General features: G+C 38.1%; 1 protein-coding gene across 3 annotated transcripts in view; it reads right to left on the bottom strand.

Moving 5' to 3' along the window:
* Positions 1–18,273, bottom strand: part of TBC1D5 (TBC1 domain family member 5) — a 328,358-nt gene that overhangs the window by 46,491 nt on the left and 263,594 nt on the right. For 2 of the 3 annotated variants that reach the window (XM_052798675.1, XM_052798656.1), the window contains 4 exons: positions 14,814–14,899; positions 9,696–9,973; positions 5,292–5,360; positions 180–343 (listed from right to left, as the gene is read on the bottom strand). In XM_052798675.1, coding sequence (XP_052654635.1) covers positions 180–343; positions 5,292–5,360; positions 9,696–9,973; positions 14,814–14,899 — 597 coding nt within the window. The remainder of the gene's footprint in view (positions 1–179; positions 344–5,291; positions 5,361–9,695; positions 9,974–14,813; positions 14,900–18,273) is intronic. The other variant, XM_052798664.1, reaches the window with a different exon arrangement.

Here is an 18,273-nt window from a genome sequence, read left to right as displayed (position 1 = left end):
ACCATAATGGAGATGTTACTCAACAGAAACAGTTGAAATAGCTTATTTCTGCTTTTGCCATTAATGCGTGCTTAGGGAAACATTTCCAAGTGCAAGTGCTTAATGAATGGGAGAAATTATTGCCTCTAACAAGTAATGCAGTGTGACATTAAAATAACTTAAAAAGTTAAAGAACCCACCGATTCTTTTCTGCTCATAGTTTTGCTCTGGGAACGGGAGCGGGAGATTGTACTGAAAAAGGAATCCTTTTTTGATGCAGACAAAGGTGGAGATCCTGTAAATTCACGTCCTCCAGACAAGCTCTCTATGCTTGGAGATGAACTGATGTTTTTTGAACTTTGGCCTGTAAAGCAAGTATAAAGTAACAAAAGAATTAATCAACGAGCAGTTTCTTTTCCCTGTAAATACCTCCTTGTCTTAATTGACATTCACTGAGATTCACAGATAGCTCAACACAGAATGAAATGTTGAAGTGTGTCAGCATGCACTATGAGATTGAAGGACTATTCTGACATACATGGAACTTAATTTTTGTATGAGAGAAAAATACAAAATCTTAGTGTATATATAGATATATACACAAACACAGACCATCTAGTGCATATATATATATATGCTAAACAATATATATATATACACACATACAAATACCATCTCAGTATATATACCCTATTACACCCACAGACTGAGGACCTTCTCTTCCCTGAGCAGCATAATGACCAAAAGTACCATCTCATAATAAAAAAAAAAATCTGATGTTGTCAACATTGCAAAGGAAATCCTTTTTCTCTCAACAAATAAACTATAAAGCTTGGCAAAGAAAGCTAAGAACAGGAACGTCAGATTCCAAGAATGGGTTGGACACTGAACATCTAGATGACAATATCTAGACTTACAACAGGAAAAAGTAAGTTAAGTTTGGGAAAGAATGTAAGTTCCCATGCTTCAAATTTTAAGGCCATCTCCACCTAACAGACATTTCTATGAAGTCTACTCAATAGTTACTGATTGTCATTTCATGCAGCTTTTCAAAAGACTCTAGTGTTGTCCTCTAGTGTCGTCCTCTAGTGTCGTCCTCTAGTGTTGTCCACTGTCATAGCAAAGACATCTGGGTAGATGCATGGGCTATTTCACCATGACACTGCATGCAGTCAGGCAGTCTTTGATAAGGACCATTTCTTCCAGTTGAAGCCCACAAAGTGTTCTGAAGTATTTAACTTAAAATTTTATTTCAATTAGCTCCAGAAGAAAAAAAACAGTATGTCAGTTTTCATTAACTTTCATTAAGAAAATGTTCCATTAGGACAGATGCTAGTTTTAAAAAGCCTTTCTATTATGTGTATGAGGAAGTCAATCCAGAGTGACCCAATGCAATTCTAGAATTTTCCATTCCGAAAAAAAGTAAAATAGCACGTAAAACTAAAGCTCCGGAATTCTTCCCCTTTCTTGTTTTGTCGGCTATTCTGATGAGTCTGTTTATGTTCTTCCTTTTTCCTTTCCTTTGTTTTTGGTGTGCTTTTCATGTTATCATCTATAGCGTCAAGAATGATCCTCTGAAACTACATCATTCAGATGTCACAGATGCAGCTTCATCTCTTTTGTGAGGTTGTGATAGAATTTGAAACCACCTCCCTCACAGATGCCAGTGGTTCATCCTTCTTTGCTCTGAGCTGCTCCCACCCTCTATGCCAGTTTTACTCCCAGATATGACGCATATTATTGCACAGACCTTACAACGTAGCATTTTGTCATTGTGGATGCACTGCCAATTCTGAAGATACAAAACTAACTCATTTTCCAGAATGGGTTAGTCTCCCCTTCATTATGCACTGTGGTCTTCCCTCATGTTACAGGTTTCTACAGAAATAAAAGAAAACTAAAAGACAAAGAAATGAAAGAAAATAGAGGCAGAAAAGGCTGCAGAAAACACAGAAAGGAATTCAGATTTAAATGAAAAAGGAGACCAGCTCTTTTGAGATCAAATATTTTAAACAAAAGGAAACTACTAGCAAAACCTACTCATAGAGGAATATCTTAATTCAGTCATTTAGGATCTAGAACGGTAACTGTCCTCGAAGTGGTGTAGAAGTCAGCGGTGCCGTGCTTGGCCACCTGCCAGGTGGAGACAAAGGCCGAGCCAAGTTCTCCGTGGTGTTTGACCGACACAGCATATATTGCACAGCCGCAGTCACATGAAACCAGCCATTCACATTTTCTTAAGGAAATAAATACAGATCTATTTAAAATGTCCTCTTAGCTAGAAGACTGTTAAATGCAGAGATTGAACTAGCATAGCATAAAACATCACATGTGACAAAACAGACCAAAAAGGACAAAACCCAAGAAAGGTTCTGGGTTTAATATTCTCACCATTTCCTGGAAGCAACTTGGCATATAAACTGTTTCCCACCTTCTTCATTCTCTGCTGGCTTATTTTGCTCATCTCTCCCGTGACCCTCCTACATTTTATGTCCTGCTTCTCTTACTCCTGTGGACCTTCCTCTGTCTGCCTCCTCTTCTTCTTCAGACCCCTCCACCTTGCCTATTCTGCTTCTGCAACTTCCTTATTCCAACTTTTTCCTTTATATATTCTTTCCTTCCCACCAACTTCATTCAACTGCATTTTTCTGTTTCTTCCCAGCCCTCCTCTAGTCACTTACGACCTACCACTTAGTCTGAACAGCTTCCTGTACAGCTGAGATTTTGTGGACAGAAGAATGCGACTGTCCTAAAAGGGAATTTGCTCAAATAACACCAAGAGCTTTGACTAATTCGGTTCTTATGGACTATAAAATATAATGAAGATGAAAAGTAAAAGCAATACAAGTTGTAATGAAACTATGATAGAGATGCAGTGAAAGAGAAGTGATAAAAATACTATTTCTGTATGTTTTATACCCAGGTAAGAAGAAAGCTTAGGATGCACCTGATCTTTCTGCATGAATAAGCAAATCTGAGAAAATTATCATCAGGAAACACTAAATTTTTATTCTGACTCCAATCCTGTGAACAGCACTGTGACATGGATTATTTGGGGATGTGATTAAGAATTAAGCAAGACAGAAAGAATAGCATTTATGAATAATTACAGTGTGTTGCAAGTCATAAAGCAGAGCTCTTGGATTGTAATAGGCTTTTCCAATTTCCAGAGGAGTCATCATTTTTACAACTGTAAATAAGAAAGCTGAAGGACAAGTCACACCAATCATGCATGTTTTCCCTAATGTAACAAAAAAGCCACCTATCATTCTCCCAACACAGAAGTTTAGTGGAGGTACTTCAAGAACATTTAACTGAAGTCACCAGGACACTTTTGAAATCTTTCAGATGTATTATGTGTGCACCGATTTCTGAGGCATTAACAACCCTCACGTAACTTTGGAAATAACCCTGTGGCACCAATGCAAAGATTTCAGGACCTTGGGAGGATTACACAAAATGCCATTTGTATCTTCTCTGTTGTGTGTCTTACTGATTCTGCATCTTTCTTAATAAGCAGTGTGGTATGTTCTCCTCACTCAATAGCTTAACAAGGTCATTTGAGAGAGTTTCTAATTTTGGATTATTCCTCAGGAAAAAAGCAAAAAAAAAAAAAAAAGAACAGAACTCTTACCCTCTATGTAGAATCAAACTGTATAAAGTGATGCAATAACTACAGTTAATAACTAACCAAACTCATCCCCTTCTTCTTTAGCAGCTTAATCAGCAACCCGGGAAGACCGCTGAATCAAAACTCTCATTTTTCTCCGCTCATTCTATCAATCTCAGATGAATACATTATGTCTCCTTAAAAGAAGATTAGAGAAATCTAATCTCTGACCATCTAAGCGTACACCAGAAGGTCCTAAAGCCTATAGGAAACCGGCTGAAGAAACCCCAAGCACAGAAATCAAATAAATGCTTATGAGGCACACTGAACAAATAGCTAAGGATCCCTGATGTAAGCAGTAGTCAGAACACATAACTGCGTAGGATGTCTCAAAAATATATATATGCATGCTAAAATGCATAAATAGTTTACAGGAATGATGCACAGGATTTCACGCACTAAAAATATACGCACTTCTGAGGTAAAAAGGAGCGGCGTTACCTCCATGTGCTGGCTTCTAACTGGCTCACTACTTGCCTGTTGCGAACAATACTGGGGCTGACCCCAGGGTTACAAATGCTCTGCCTCAAAACCATTTGGAAAATACACAGAAGTGGTAGTGCGAAAAGGGACCGAACTGTTGGTATTGCTGCAGGGCAGAGGGCGGAGACCTGCAGTGTCTTGAAAAGAAGAAGGAAAATTTAAATGTAATGTGATCTATAATAAAGGACTTATAATAACGTAAAAGATGATGATGAGAGGAGTGGAGAAGCCTTACAGTGAAAGAAAAGCAAGCTTCAGGTCTTACTAAGTTTGAGTTAAGTTACTGGGGAGATAACCATGAACTTTGGAGGTCTCTACTAAAATATATGAAAAATCAGAGGAAGATGCACCAAAGGCATACGAAACTGACGGCTCTTTCTGTTTGGCCCCTGCAGAGGAAAAGAATAGCTTTCATAGTTATAAGGAGAGCAAGGGCAAAGATACCAAGAAGAACAGAAGCAAGGCACGATATATAATTCAAACCCATTCAGATCTGCTCATCTATTACTCTGTATTTGCCGTAGCCAGGCTGTAGAGTATTAAACCTTGCAAAAAGAATGATATGAGTTTTATAAAACTTTTAAACTTCGGATAGATTAGTCTCCCTTTCTCTCCTACACTGAAATAGGAACAAAGGCTTCCAGCACTTTGAAAATTTATTCAAGCCATTTCATCTCACAAATCCGTATGCTTACTATTTCAGGCCACGGCAGGTAAGCTCCTCTTTAGCCAGGCGCACAAAAGCAGAGGTGCAGCTCAAAATACCGGCCTCAGCCAGACCACCACGGAAGCAACGCAACGAAAAAGAGACGTCGGCGGTCGAACGGCCCCCCCCGTGACAAAGTGTGGAATGGACTACGAAGCGCAAGGCAAATAAATAAATACACGTTTTCAACGAAGACGGCTGCCGGCGTGGAGCGAACGTGAGGGAAGGGCCACAGACAGAGGGGAGGGAGCGCGGCCAGGGAGCCAGCGATGAGGTGAAGCCGCTCTCCTCTCCCTACCCAACAGTGCCGCTCGGTGGATGGACAATGGCAGTGGATGGAGCCGCCACGCAGGGATGTGTGTGTGGGGGAAACCCGCGGGGGGGTTGGCTGTGCAGCCGGGGAGGGGACGGCTGGGGGCACAGAAGGAGCCGCTGCCTCGGCAGCAGCCGTACCTGGGAGGGCAGGGGGCCGCTGCCGCCCGGGGCCCGGCGGCCCAGCCTCGCTGCCGGCGCCTGCCTCGCCTGGGGAGCAAACAACAGCAGCGTTAGCAGGTGGCTTTCCCCAGGGAACGCAGGTCGGTGAGGGAGGGAGCTGCGACCTCCGGGGTTTTGAGGTGGAAGACCCTGCTTCCAACACAAGCGGCGTCCTGAGAGAGCGGCCTAAGGGCAGGGAAGTGTCAATAACCGGTGCGTGACATGCTGCAGTCAGAGACGTGCAAGAAAGCTGTGTTTTAATTTAAGAGACCCACCGATACCAACATCTAAACTGAAACAATCAAACCTGTTTTGTGTCTGGTACTTTACACTGACAGTGTCCTTCTGCTAGTTAGGGAGCATTATGTTCTTACTGTCAGTAAAATTCCGTAACTGCCTAAGAATACGTATGTTTTTTAAAAAGGAAAAAAAAAAGCATTTGTTAATCAGTGGTTTATTCCTTTATTTTTTATTCAGTGCTGCTATCAGTAAGGACAACTTCTTTTTCCTTCTGAAAAAGCATACTCGTTTTCTAGACAGAGTTCATAAATAATTCTACATATGGAGATCACTTCTTTAGGGCATATTCGGTGGCTGTGGAAATTCTGTTCGTGTTACAACAAATACCACAGAAGTATCAACTCATACAACCCAACAGTAGTCTGGAAACTCTTTAAAGAGCTGATCACAGTTTTGGCAGAACTTCATCTTCAAACTGGTCCTCTAACGTGTCCTTGTGATAAAGTGGCATTCAAATCAAAAACCTTTTGGGTTTCAGCGTGAAAGGACCTAGAAGGAAAACCGTATCCGGCACTATCAGGGAAGAAGAAGTGAAAGAGAAATGCTTTTTTTCTGGCAACACACTGCTGTTTCATAATCAAAGAGTATCCAGTTTCTGAACTCTCAAGAATCCAGTGGAACACAAAGGGCAACAATTCTGCTTTTTTCCCGTATTTTTTCATTATCAATATTTTTGTCTTTCAAGACAACGAACTCAACCGACAATCCAATGAACTCGAGATTTGAATTCAACCTTTGTGCCAATGAACTCCTGCGTTGTGTAGGATCAAGGGAATATTTTAATCCCTTTTCTATTAGCAGGCTACCCTGCATAAGTAATCAGTAATGATACCCAATCTTCTGCTGTGCTGAGGACAGGCTGAATGGGATTAATATAATATTAGGAGGAACTGAATTTCCAATTAGGTGTCTGGATACTTTGTTCAACTGTGATTTGTAATGTTGAAGACTCATCTGGAATTACAGGCTTGCAATTATGTTTTTTTTCATATTCCTCCACTCTTTTTCTGTTTACATTATCTAAATTACATGCGTTTTTTCTTAAAGAAATTCAGCACGTACCAAAACTTCGGAGTGAGAAATAATTACTATCGATTATGTAAACCAACCATCCCTCCTCTAGAGTCCACGACACGCTACCCCTGGAGGTGGCAGTACGAATCACACCTGTCACTGCTGCTGGTTCGTGAGTGGTAACTGTCTAAACAGAGCTGTTAAAGCTGGGATAGGATTATTTTGACAGTCCTGCGAGATATTTTGTTACCAAGGACTTCTTCACACTTAATAAAAAAGTAGATCAGGCAATTAATTTAATCTCTTCAATCTTATAACCCTCTACATATTAATTTAAATTATCAGCGCTACCTGAGCATTCAAAATATGAAAGGACTAATACAATATGAGAAAAATAGATGACTTCTTTTATAACTTGATGCCTGTCAGATTTACAGCACTTTGGGCTGTTATACCGTTCAACTGAGCATACGTGAGTGTTAGATCAATTGTAAGTGCAAGTATCTATCTATTTAATTCCTAAATCTGTGCCTCTGCCTACCTCAGCTAAATAACCGAGCTCCAGGAGGCTGAGGAGAGCTGAAAACACAGTGAAGAACAGGAACGTAAGACAATTAGTGACAGCTAGTCAGTAACTTGGGAGCCTTCTAGTTACAAACCATGCCAAATAGCTTTTAGATACTCAAAAGCTAGGGCAGAATCCAGGGTTTGAAAAAAGCCAGTGCAGAAGGTAAAAAGGCATGTAAAAAGTTCAGCACGAACAGAAGGGGGATCAGAGCTTCTCAGGTCATGGCTATATTCTAAATCCTAAATCTTAATGCCTGGGATAGAAATACCTGCAACTTCTGAGAGCTGTGGGGAGTGCCCTCATTCACTGAAGATGCTGTACAGCACTTTCTTGAGGTGGTGACGCTGTCCTTCTGCACCGAACTGAAAAGACTTATTCTCACTTTTAAGAGGTGATGGAGATGGTGCTGAGTTGCTTACAAAGGTATCTGCATCATGCTCCCAAAGGGTCTTTTTAGCCTGTCTCTGCCACAGTGTCATTGCAAATAGGGATTTTTTTTTTTTTTTTGCTAAGCTATTCCTGCATTTAAACTTACTTCAGAGGGAATTCACTGGGCAGCCTCTAAGAGGCTTTATATTTCCTTTGCCATTTTGGGTTTCTCTTTAAAAATATAAATTATGGCACTTGAAAATGTAGTTAGCTGCTGTCATTTAAAATTTCTATCCAGCTACAGGCAATATACTGTACTGATAACTGTACAGGCCTGGAACAACCAGCATGGAACTAATACGTAAACCGAAACTCACTGTCATCTCAACTGATTAAAAAATGTATATTTACATTTTGTTGCCTTTAAATTACTTCTGCAAGTGTAGAAGGCTAGACAAAATAGGGTGAGAGGAAGCTGCAGGTACCAAAGCATTGCAGTATGTTTTATTTCCTCTTACCATGAAAATGCTTTGTGCATTTTACCAAATCTCCGTATTTCTGTTGATACAGAAATACGTGCACAGCTTGTACGTGACACTGACCACACACAACTACAATTTTTTTATCCGGATTATTGTATGGAAAGTGTCAGGTGCATTTCTGGATGATGCAACATATTAGTTGGCACATACAAGTGTAAACAGGGTCGTTCTTGACCAGCTACATCAAGATTAAGCTACAATCGATTCCACCTATAGAAGTTGCTTCAAATTGTACACTTCTTTTATATTAAGCAGGGAAAGAAAATAACCACCCGAGGACCACTTTTCAACCCAAAAGGTAAAAAAAGAATAATGTGATATGGGAACTATGGAAAACTTTTTTAAAAAAGCAAACAAAAAATCCTCTCCAGAATTGTGAAAATAATTTTTTTCCATGCCTGATTTTACTTCCATTGTTTGCATCAAGGATTCACTGCGTTTCGGTTTGACATTTGGACTGTAAAACCCTTGCTGGAGAAATTTCTGAGGTTATTCTATGATTCTGAGGGAAACTGTGTATCTGGATTTTGCCAAGCAGCTGCAGTGGCCGTTACAGAAGTGCCTGTATCTCTCTGCTTCAAGAAAATGGTTGTACTTTTCAATTCTGCTCCCTCAGTGTCTGCTGGGGATGCGATGCATCGTGAAAGGACTAACTTTGGACCACATGGGTGCTACAGGAAGAGAAAGAACACCAACTTCAGCTACAAAGTGTTATTTCCCTTCTCTTACAGTTTCAAATCTGGTGAAAAATACGATGCAATCCTACGTAATGGTTCAGGGCAATGAGCACCAGCCCTCAAACTTGTAACCATTACTTAGGATGAGTTGCTAGAAGCAGCAGATACCGTATCACTCTAGATACTCCTTGCAAAGAACATAATTGTCTGAAGATGAAAAGCAGTAACACACCTTGAGCATGGCAGAGTACAGGAAACAACCACCGAAGCTGAGCTTGTGACTTTGTTGTTTGAATAAACCTTCCTCAAGAAATATAAAAAAAAGGCTTAAGAAAAAGAAGCAGTATTTACTAAACAGAGAAAGTGCAGAGGGCCATCACAAATCATTAAAAGGCAAATAGCTGTTATTGTTCAAATAACTTCTCAAATAAGCTCCACCCATTCTGAAGGGAACAAGATTTTCTTTATTAAGAATTACTCTGTAATTGATCTAACTTCCTTCACTCATATTTAGCTAATATTCTTATGCATGGGATTTGTGCCAATAACCTGATATGAAATTAGTCCTGCAGTTAAAAATATGTTGCATTTAAAAGACTGAAAAATTAATTGGCTAATGTTTATAGTAATGGTGTAGTTTGTTCATATGTCTGACATAATTTCTGGTTAATATTTTTTTAAAGGTTCAAAACTTCCTATAGTATTTGTACATTCTTGAGATAACATCTAATTCTGTATTGCATTGGAAATGGGCGGTTGTACTTAGCATAGATGTCCCGCTTAACAAAATTTTGGTTTTTTTTCTGTTTCCTCCAAATATGTTCCCATCGATATAAAATCAATAAAAGGACTTTCCTCAGACACACATCGAAGCTCCCCTCTGTCGCAGCGCTGCCACACGTTTCACCTTTACCTTTGCCCAGCTGAACTGGCATGCTTTCGGACTTCATCATCCTCTGCTGCTGTGCCTGGTGGTGCTGGTGGTGGTGCTGGTGGTGGTGCTGGTGGTGGTGGTGGGGGGCTTCCACTGTGCTTCTGATGGGCATTGCAGGGGGAGGAAAGCTGCTGCCACTGGCAGGAGCACCCACAGCCCCGCCTGAAGACATAGCTGGAGCAATGAGCTTTCGGCCAAAATTCAGTAAGCTGTTGGAGACTTTGTTAATGTTCAGTGGGGCAGCCTTAGCACTGGCGCTGAAAAAAGAAGAGGAGAAATCATCACGTCCTTGCCAGCGGTTTGGACAGGTACAGCAATGCATGCATTGTTCTTCAAAAACGGGAAGAAAATCCAAGACTTGAACATTACAAAGAAGGTGTTTTACTACAGTCGCACTGGAATACACACAGGAACCACAGGGACTGCGTGTGGTGTGAATTCTTCCCAACCAGTAGCGGACAAATTGTTTTGGCCCTTTCTTCCTGAAAAATGCAGACTGACCCCAAACAAAGCAAGTTTGCACAAATTTTCTTAATTTGCCTTTTTAAATGAAAAAAACCGAAAGAGTGACAAAAAGCAATCTAGGCTCTAAGGCATTGAAAACTTTATAAAACTGACTTTTTGCACTTCCTATTCAAAGACTGCTTTAATATTTACTTCTGCTAGATTAAATTCTCTTACATGTTTAAAATAACTCAAACCCAAACATTTCTTTCAACAAGCAAAACTAACGCTAGACTGTATTTTTAGGTTGGCAGAGCTATATGTCTCTTGCTCTTAATTCACCTTCTGCCTAGCCCAGCCATTTCAAGCCAAGCACTTTTTAACAGGAATCCTGATTTCTAAAATGATTTTGGCAGAAGAATGGTTTCAGGATGTAACCCATATACTGGATCACGATCGTTATCATTGTTACTTTTTATTTTTAACTACAGTGGCTAGTTAATTCACTTCAGTTATATGCAACATTAAGAATGAGGAAATTGTCGAACCATTTAATCTGTCTATAATAAAGAGGCAAAGAAGCTTCTAATTCCCAGTAGAAGTGTTCATATAACCCAGGGAGCAGCAAAGCCGTTCCTATTTGTTCATGCAATATTTTCCTGTTTTATATAATTAATGCTTGAAATACCCTTCACAGAAATATATCACAATCACAGAGAGCTTTCTACTCCTGAGGTTTTATTTTACTGATCTGTAGTTCAGTGATATAAATAGCTGTCTTCAAAAAATTTGAAGAAATACATGTAATTAAAGACAATACAGTCATTGTACTCGGGGAAAAAAATAGTTTTGCAATGTTTTGGGGAAGTTTAACTAAAAATAAACTACAAATGAATTAATATGGGTGACTTGTAACATGTGCAAGCACCTGGAAAAGTAATTTTGATTTTGTTTTTCATATAATTTCCCTATTTGTCTCCAGATAAGTTTTCTTTAGAATACACAATATACGCGCGCGCACACATATAGAAGATAGTCAGAAAATAAAGAGCTGAGTTGTTTAGACTCAGAATAGATACGGTTAAAATGAGAGACAGCAGAAGAAAGTGTGTGAGCCTGCACACTCATGAGATACAGCCCCAAGCTGTATGGGGCCCTTCTGCCACATACCGGTGATGAAGAAAGACAGCACGTAGCATTTTTTTGGAGGAACCGCAGCGCAGAGGCTGGGACAAAGTCCTGCTTCCCAATTTATGGAAGCTGGAAAGGAATGATTGCTGAATAACGATTACAGGATGTTTCTGTGTCTCCCCATTTTATTGATTGCTGCCAATATTACAAAAAGTCTTTCTGTAGCCACCTGAGAATGACCGACAAAGTCACTACAAAGAGAGCATCTTCAGAACTGTAAAATACTCTTGCAGGAGTCCCAAATGGTTTCAGAAGCAAACTGAATAGGTCCCAATGATTTCAAAGAAGAGGACGTGGTAAAATGTTTATTACTATTAAATTTTACTCTGCTACTGCCTAGCAGATTCGGTTATTAATCAGTTCCCTGAGGTATTGCAGAGACACTTAAGGAAAAAAAAAGGATTTTTTCTATTCCATTACATATATGTGGCATCAGAAGAGTCAGCACAGGGCCCTTTGTTTAATGTCTTCTGTATTCTAGAAAGACAATGAAGATTGTAGCTTTGAAGGTGGAAGAAGAAATGCCAAATGCTGGCTTAGCAGGTATCGAACAGTTATCAACAGTTTGCAATGAATCTAATTACATCACTGATTTTGGGGGTCATACCAGTAATAACTTGGTTGAGATTCAGAATCCAAACCTTAGTATATTTGGCAAATTTTTTTCCCTCAGTCTACTGAAACTAATCACCAAGATTGGGGTGGTATATATCACTCACTCACCTGAAACATCACCTTAGAAAGAAGATAATGGCTTGCACATTGAGTCTGAGGTTTGTGTTGTCTCTAGGTCTAGAGTCTTGACAATCAGCAAAAAAACCCCCTTGACTTTGCACAAAAAGTGATATTTACTGGAAGTAAATCTTTTTCTCTGACAGGCTACCTGAGCAACAAAGCCACTGGATGCTTTGAGCTAACTGCATCATTGGAATCATGATGGTCCACAGATGCAGGAGACAAAGCCGATACAGATGCTTGTGTATTTGTGTCCACCAGCTTGTTTCTTTCTTGTTTCTTTTTTTTTCAGCTATATTTTGCTTAATACTAAGTATCATTTTTTTTTCTACACTGTTTAATTTGCTGCTTTGACATAAATAAAAACCAGGAGAAGTTAGTTATTTGCATTTTTTCAGATGGTTGGAAAGAGACTTTTTGAGAAACTTCACTTTACAGGAACAATAAAAACCCAAAATCTCCTCTGAGCTGTTATGCTTGAAATATGATTTTAAAAAATGCTTTCAACAATAACATGCCATAATGTTTTATAATTATTTGAGAATTAGAAAGGATAGTTATCGTAGCTCTTAATACCTATGTGTGATTTGGCTCTGCTATGAACTGACACTGCTAATCATCAGCTCGGAATACATACACAATCATGAAAAATAAATAATGATGCTATCTAAGTTTCTTGTGAAGAGGTGGTCTCAGTGAAAGCATTTTGAGGTAAAATTTATTGTGCAATTTCTCTGAATCACAGCTTCAGAAAATGAACAATAGCGAGGTGCTAGATCTCTGGAGGAGGTGCATTAAAACTGAGCTGAACTTCTGGAAAATAAGAACAATGTATCTATGTCTTACCATTTACATGTCTAATACATTAATACAAAGGATGATTACAGGCATTAAACACGGATCAATGTCTACATTTTAGCCATCTAAATGTACCAGACATGCACAACAATTACAAGAAAAATGCTCATTGATTATGTTGTAGAGTTATCAGCAGATGCATTTAAAAGTAAGGCATCAGTTTAAAAATATGAGTACCAAGGAGATGTGAATTCCATCTATGAAGCAAACAATTTTGTTTCATCACAATAAGCATCATTGACCTTGACTGTGAATGGTATATTTTTAAACTAGCAGTAGAAGATGATTCAATCTCTGCAGTTTTCTGCTAAGATAAAAATGTTTTGTTTTAAGCAAGCCTTATTCAAAGGGATTTCTCTCTTCAGTAAGTAGCCATTATGAGAGATGAGAGACAAATATATGAATATGAGGGATTAAAAAGTTTTATATGTGATAAAGTAAGCAATATATATTAGAGATTTGCCAAGATATTTTAAATGTATCATTGAGCCTGTGGAATTAAAGATGAAAAAGACGTGGTAGCTGATCTAATCCATCTCTTTGCTCACTGCAGAAACATTTCCTAATGTTATATCTTCCAGTTCCCTCTTTAGTCCAATCTTAAAACAGATTTACCACATCTGACCTACTCTAAATGTCACTGTGTTGAGATAAATTTATCCCAGTTATTCCTCCATCTGAACTATTCTAAACAATTTCTCCTCTCCTTTAGTGTATATCGTGTATATATGTGTGCAATGAACTTACGTTCCTACACAGATTTAATGGACATTTGTTTCCTTAGAATTTAGGTTTCCAACAGGTGTCATTCTTGTTTGGGCTTTATGATTTATTTATTTTTTCAAAATCCTTGAAATGTTTCTTTTGGAATTTTCAAATAACTTATTTTTCAAGTTTAGGCAACTCTTGAGACCATTTTTTAAAAGAATAAATAAGTAAAAACATTAAGAAAATGCAATAGAATGCAGTAATTTTTGACAGCCTTCCCCAACTTTAAAGCCTGGTTAAAAAAAAAAAAAAAAGATGCTTTTGCAGTCACTCTACTCAGCTTTAATTTCTGCTCCTTTCTCCATTTTTAAGAGCTTTTTAATCCACTCCATTTTAATTGTAGCTAGCTTTTAATGTAACTGATTTAAACAGAATTTGACAGAGGTGTGAAGCTCTAAAAGCCGGCAAGTTCCTATGAATCAGCAAGCACAGTATATGGCTGGGGCCACGTGCAATCCAAGAAACTCCCCGTGAGAGCATAAACTGAAGCAAGCTTTGTGTCTTGCGCTGGCTTGCCCCGCAGCCACCAGCAGCCACCACCCACCAGCAATCGGCACCCACGTTGTGGCCACCCAGATGGGGCACGGGCACCTCTGCACTTGTGACTGCTAGACAAAATGGCCTTGACAAAGAATTTAAGCAGTATTGATACAAACCATTTTTAAAACAAGGGAGGAATGCTGCAAAAAAGTTTAGTAAATTACTTCAAATTGGATTGACGTTAATTCCATTTAACTTGCACAGCTTCTGGTACGTGGATACTCCAGACTGCGATTAGATGCATTATTGGAAGTAGTTCAGCTACAGACCGCGCATTGGCAATGTTTTACGCCCTGCTTTTAGTATACACGTCATTGCATATGAATGTCCTTAGCCTTAAAAAAACAGCAGCGAGCTGACTGCAACGCTATCTGGAAAACTTTCATTTTTCATGTAATAATAGGCAAGGTGAAGATTCAAAATAAATGTCATGAAATAAACACATGTGCTTCTAATACTGCTTATGTAACTCCTGTTTGGTATAAAAGTGACTTCTGAAACATTTTGTTTATGTAAGTTCTTAGTTCAGTGAACACATATTCAGAAATAGAAATAGCTTACCGGGTTTTGTTCATCAAGTCTGCTCCACGAGCTTTGTAATAATCTAAATTTTGTTGGAATTGATGAGTCACTGGTCTTGGATTTCTCTAAAAAAAAAAAAGAAGATTTAAAAAGAATACCTTACTGGAATTTTCTGAGAGATTTAAAGCAAAGACCAGAGGTATGCTCATTAATGAAGATTAGAAATTCAAAGAATCATTTCTTTTCCCAGGATCTTGGTTTCTCAAGGCAGTAATGCCAGTTACATAAGTGTAGTCTTAAAATACTTAAAACAATACTGAGTGTTACCAGTAAGTCCACTTCATGCTCACAGAAATTAGTGTTTTTCCACACAGCGATGCGGCTGTTGGCTGTAGCGGTAACATTTCTAATTAAATCAGTAATTGCTGGACCGATCTGATTTCTTCCTTGAGTTCAGGTATAGAATTTTACCACCTCCAAGCTAAAGTGATATGTTTTTGAAGAAAACTGTAATAGTAAGGAGAAACTACAGCTGACATTTTGAACTGAATGCATCACTAGCAGCGTCTCGGTTAAGCCCAGAATTAGATTTAGGGGGACAACCCGCACAGTGCCACTAGATGGCAGGCGGAGCCTTTTTTCTCACCAAATTTCACCCAACTCAGAATCCACGAATAAAGAACCGATCTCCTATAATAAAATTTATATCATTAATATTGAAACCACAAGCCAGTTGTTAGTCTCCACCTCTGCCACAATGAAACTATTTCACTGAAGCACGCTACCTTCAGTAGTTCTGAAATTATGCTTTCTGGACTTAATCCACCAAATGAATGCATTATTTGGGGGGGAGCTAAGTAAATACTTTTAAGTAAAAAAATTTGCATACAGATGAAACCAAAATAACAGAGAGGTACAGAGAGGCCCTTTTAATATATATAAAAATTAGAAGAGAAAAATAGCTTAAAGTAATTAATTTCTAGTGTAAGAGAAAACAAAACTGTAAACTTCTGCATAATGATCAGATGTATTACATAGACGAGACCTAAGTACTTTCTAAATATTATTTGCTTTAAAGGTTTATTCATTCATAGGCTGTTGCCTTATATTCTGATCTGCCTTCTTAAGTCCTGCTAGTAGTAAATACAGTTTTAATGAACTACTCAATGACCTTTCCGAAATAATCGTTTACAGGTGAGAGTACATTACATTTTTGATGGAATCAGTCTTCAGTTGTTTCAGTTTCACATGTTGTATTTTTTCCCTCCAGATTTCATTATAGACTGGAGTACCCATAGCCATATCCTCTCATTTTCCACATAACTGCAGATAACCCTCCTTCCTTGGAAATCTTATTTTTGGAGGAGGACATAGGAGTTGCGTTTTAAAGACCAAAATATTGCATGTGCACAAAAGGAGAGAAGAAGATTTAAAGAGGTGGTAGATATCAAAGGCCACGATGATTTCTGGGGTCAAATTTAAGGCTAGGAATTTCCAGATCATCTCCTGCAGTCAGACTTAAACTTGTATGAAATGTCTCATTTTCTTTCTCTGGAAACAGATTAAACATTTTTAAAATACATCCTGTTTGTAACGTTCATTAAAAAATGAAACAACTAAAAGCTATTAGACAAGCATTAAAAAAAATCCTCATCTGTCCTACCACCCACATTGTAATGGCCGCTCTATGTTTTTCTTCTCCTGTTATAAGAACAATATTTGCATAACTCTACCCATTCATATGGCTTGTAAGTCAGTCCTCATCAACTGACAGCAATAACAATGAATCAGCTTTAGTTACTATTGCTCTAGTTTGGTAATTCAATGCATTTCTATGATAATCAAATCCAAACTGATGTGATGAGGATAACTGATGGTTCTGCGACTCCTATGCGAGTAATCAAACAGTGTAACTTTTCTCCCGTGAATTAAATAACATTTTTCTTTACATGTCTTGATGACCATTTCAACAAGGTGGAAGAGTAAGCAATGGCTAAAGTAATGGGCACTTCTAAGTCATAAGGCAGCCCTTTGAAAAATTCATGTTACCAGATGCTAGCCAGTTTTGCAATTTGTTTCCAATAACTCACTACCTATTTAAACTTAGCAAAAACATTGAAATTTCTTTTCCAGCACCCAATAAATAAAAAAAAAAATACACATTACTTCTGAATAAAAAAAAAAAAGAGGAAAAGATCATGTGGAACAGTATCTTGAAACATATTTATGCAGAAATGACAAGCAATTCCAGACACGAAAGGCTGATCTACTATCTAAGCACTTAAAGCCATTAATAGGAATAATGATCTAACTCGAACATATGAATGAGGCTCAAGCATTACTTTCACAGGGGCCTATTTAAATTCCTATGAGGTTTAAAGGTATCAAAGGAAGAAGCAGTTTAAAGTACTATTGCATGCTGTGAAAAAAAAGCCCTCAGAAAAAATGCTGTTGAAAAAACAGAAATGCAAGACAGTAAATACCAAGGGTTACTGCTGCAACTCATTTTGTAACACTACAGAGATATCCTTTTGGAAAATTTCATTATTTAAAAAAACCCCAACCTGACATATATGTTAGCAGACAAGTATCTGTGAAGTATCACCACAGAAATTTTAAATACTTCTGAAAACTGAAATTCAGACAGCAAAAAATATGGTTTTATGAAAATCATGATCTTTATGTCACTGTGATTGTCCTTTGAATTTTATACTCTCTTAATTTCAGTAAGTTAAATATAAGAAGTAGAAAAGAAAAGCTACACAATTACAATATCTCTTCCGTATGAATTTTAAAATAATTCCCCCCTCTAAGCATCCAATTTGAGCTGTCCCCTATATTGTATTCCATGTATTAGGACTGAAGGCTAAACAAATTTATTTACAGCAAAACATAGTGCTTTTGTTTAAAATATTTGCAGTAACCACATTTTTTTTTCCTGTACAGTGCAATTTAGAATGATCCTATTTGTATTTTTACTTATTTACACAAGTAAAGTTTTTCCTTTTCTTTTTCAAATTATGTAAGTATTTTGACTAGTACCTCAGATAAAATCTTTTTTCTTAAAAGGATAATGTCAAAATGACAGTGAAATCAACCCTTCAAATTAGAAGTTTGTTGAATCCCCCTAAGAAATTGTGTAAGGGCATTATACAGATTAACACATTTATGTTTTTCCCTTTCTAAGGAAAGAGAGTGCAGAAATCAGAGAGAAAAGCTGCCTGTGCCAATACCAGAAATCCCACTTCCCCACACCCATTTTGTGGCAGCAGTCTGCTGGTTTTATAATTCTAATCTTTATTCTAGCTACAGCGAGCTTAGTTTCAAGTGGTGGAAAATGCCCAATTTATACTTTTAAAAGGACAATGTATGAAATTCAGATATAGAGCACACCTAGAAATTGAAGTGATTTTGGACTTTGTCTCTTCAAAATGTATTAGCTACAGCCCAAAGGGAAGAGATGCCTTAAAATAGTTCAGGTATCTCTGAGGTACTCCTG

The sequence above is a fragment of the Harpia harpyja genome, chromosome 1 (genome assembly GCF_026419915.1).
Source record: "Harpia harpyja isolate bHarHar1 chromosome 1, bHarHar1 primary haplotype, whole genome shotgun sequence".
Lineage (NCBI taxonomy): Eukaryota > Metazoa > Chordata > Aves > Accipitriformes > Accipitridae > Harpia > Harpia harpyja.
This window is presented reverse-complemented; position numbering and strand designations above follow the sequence as displayed.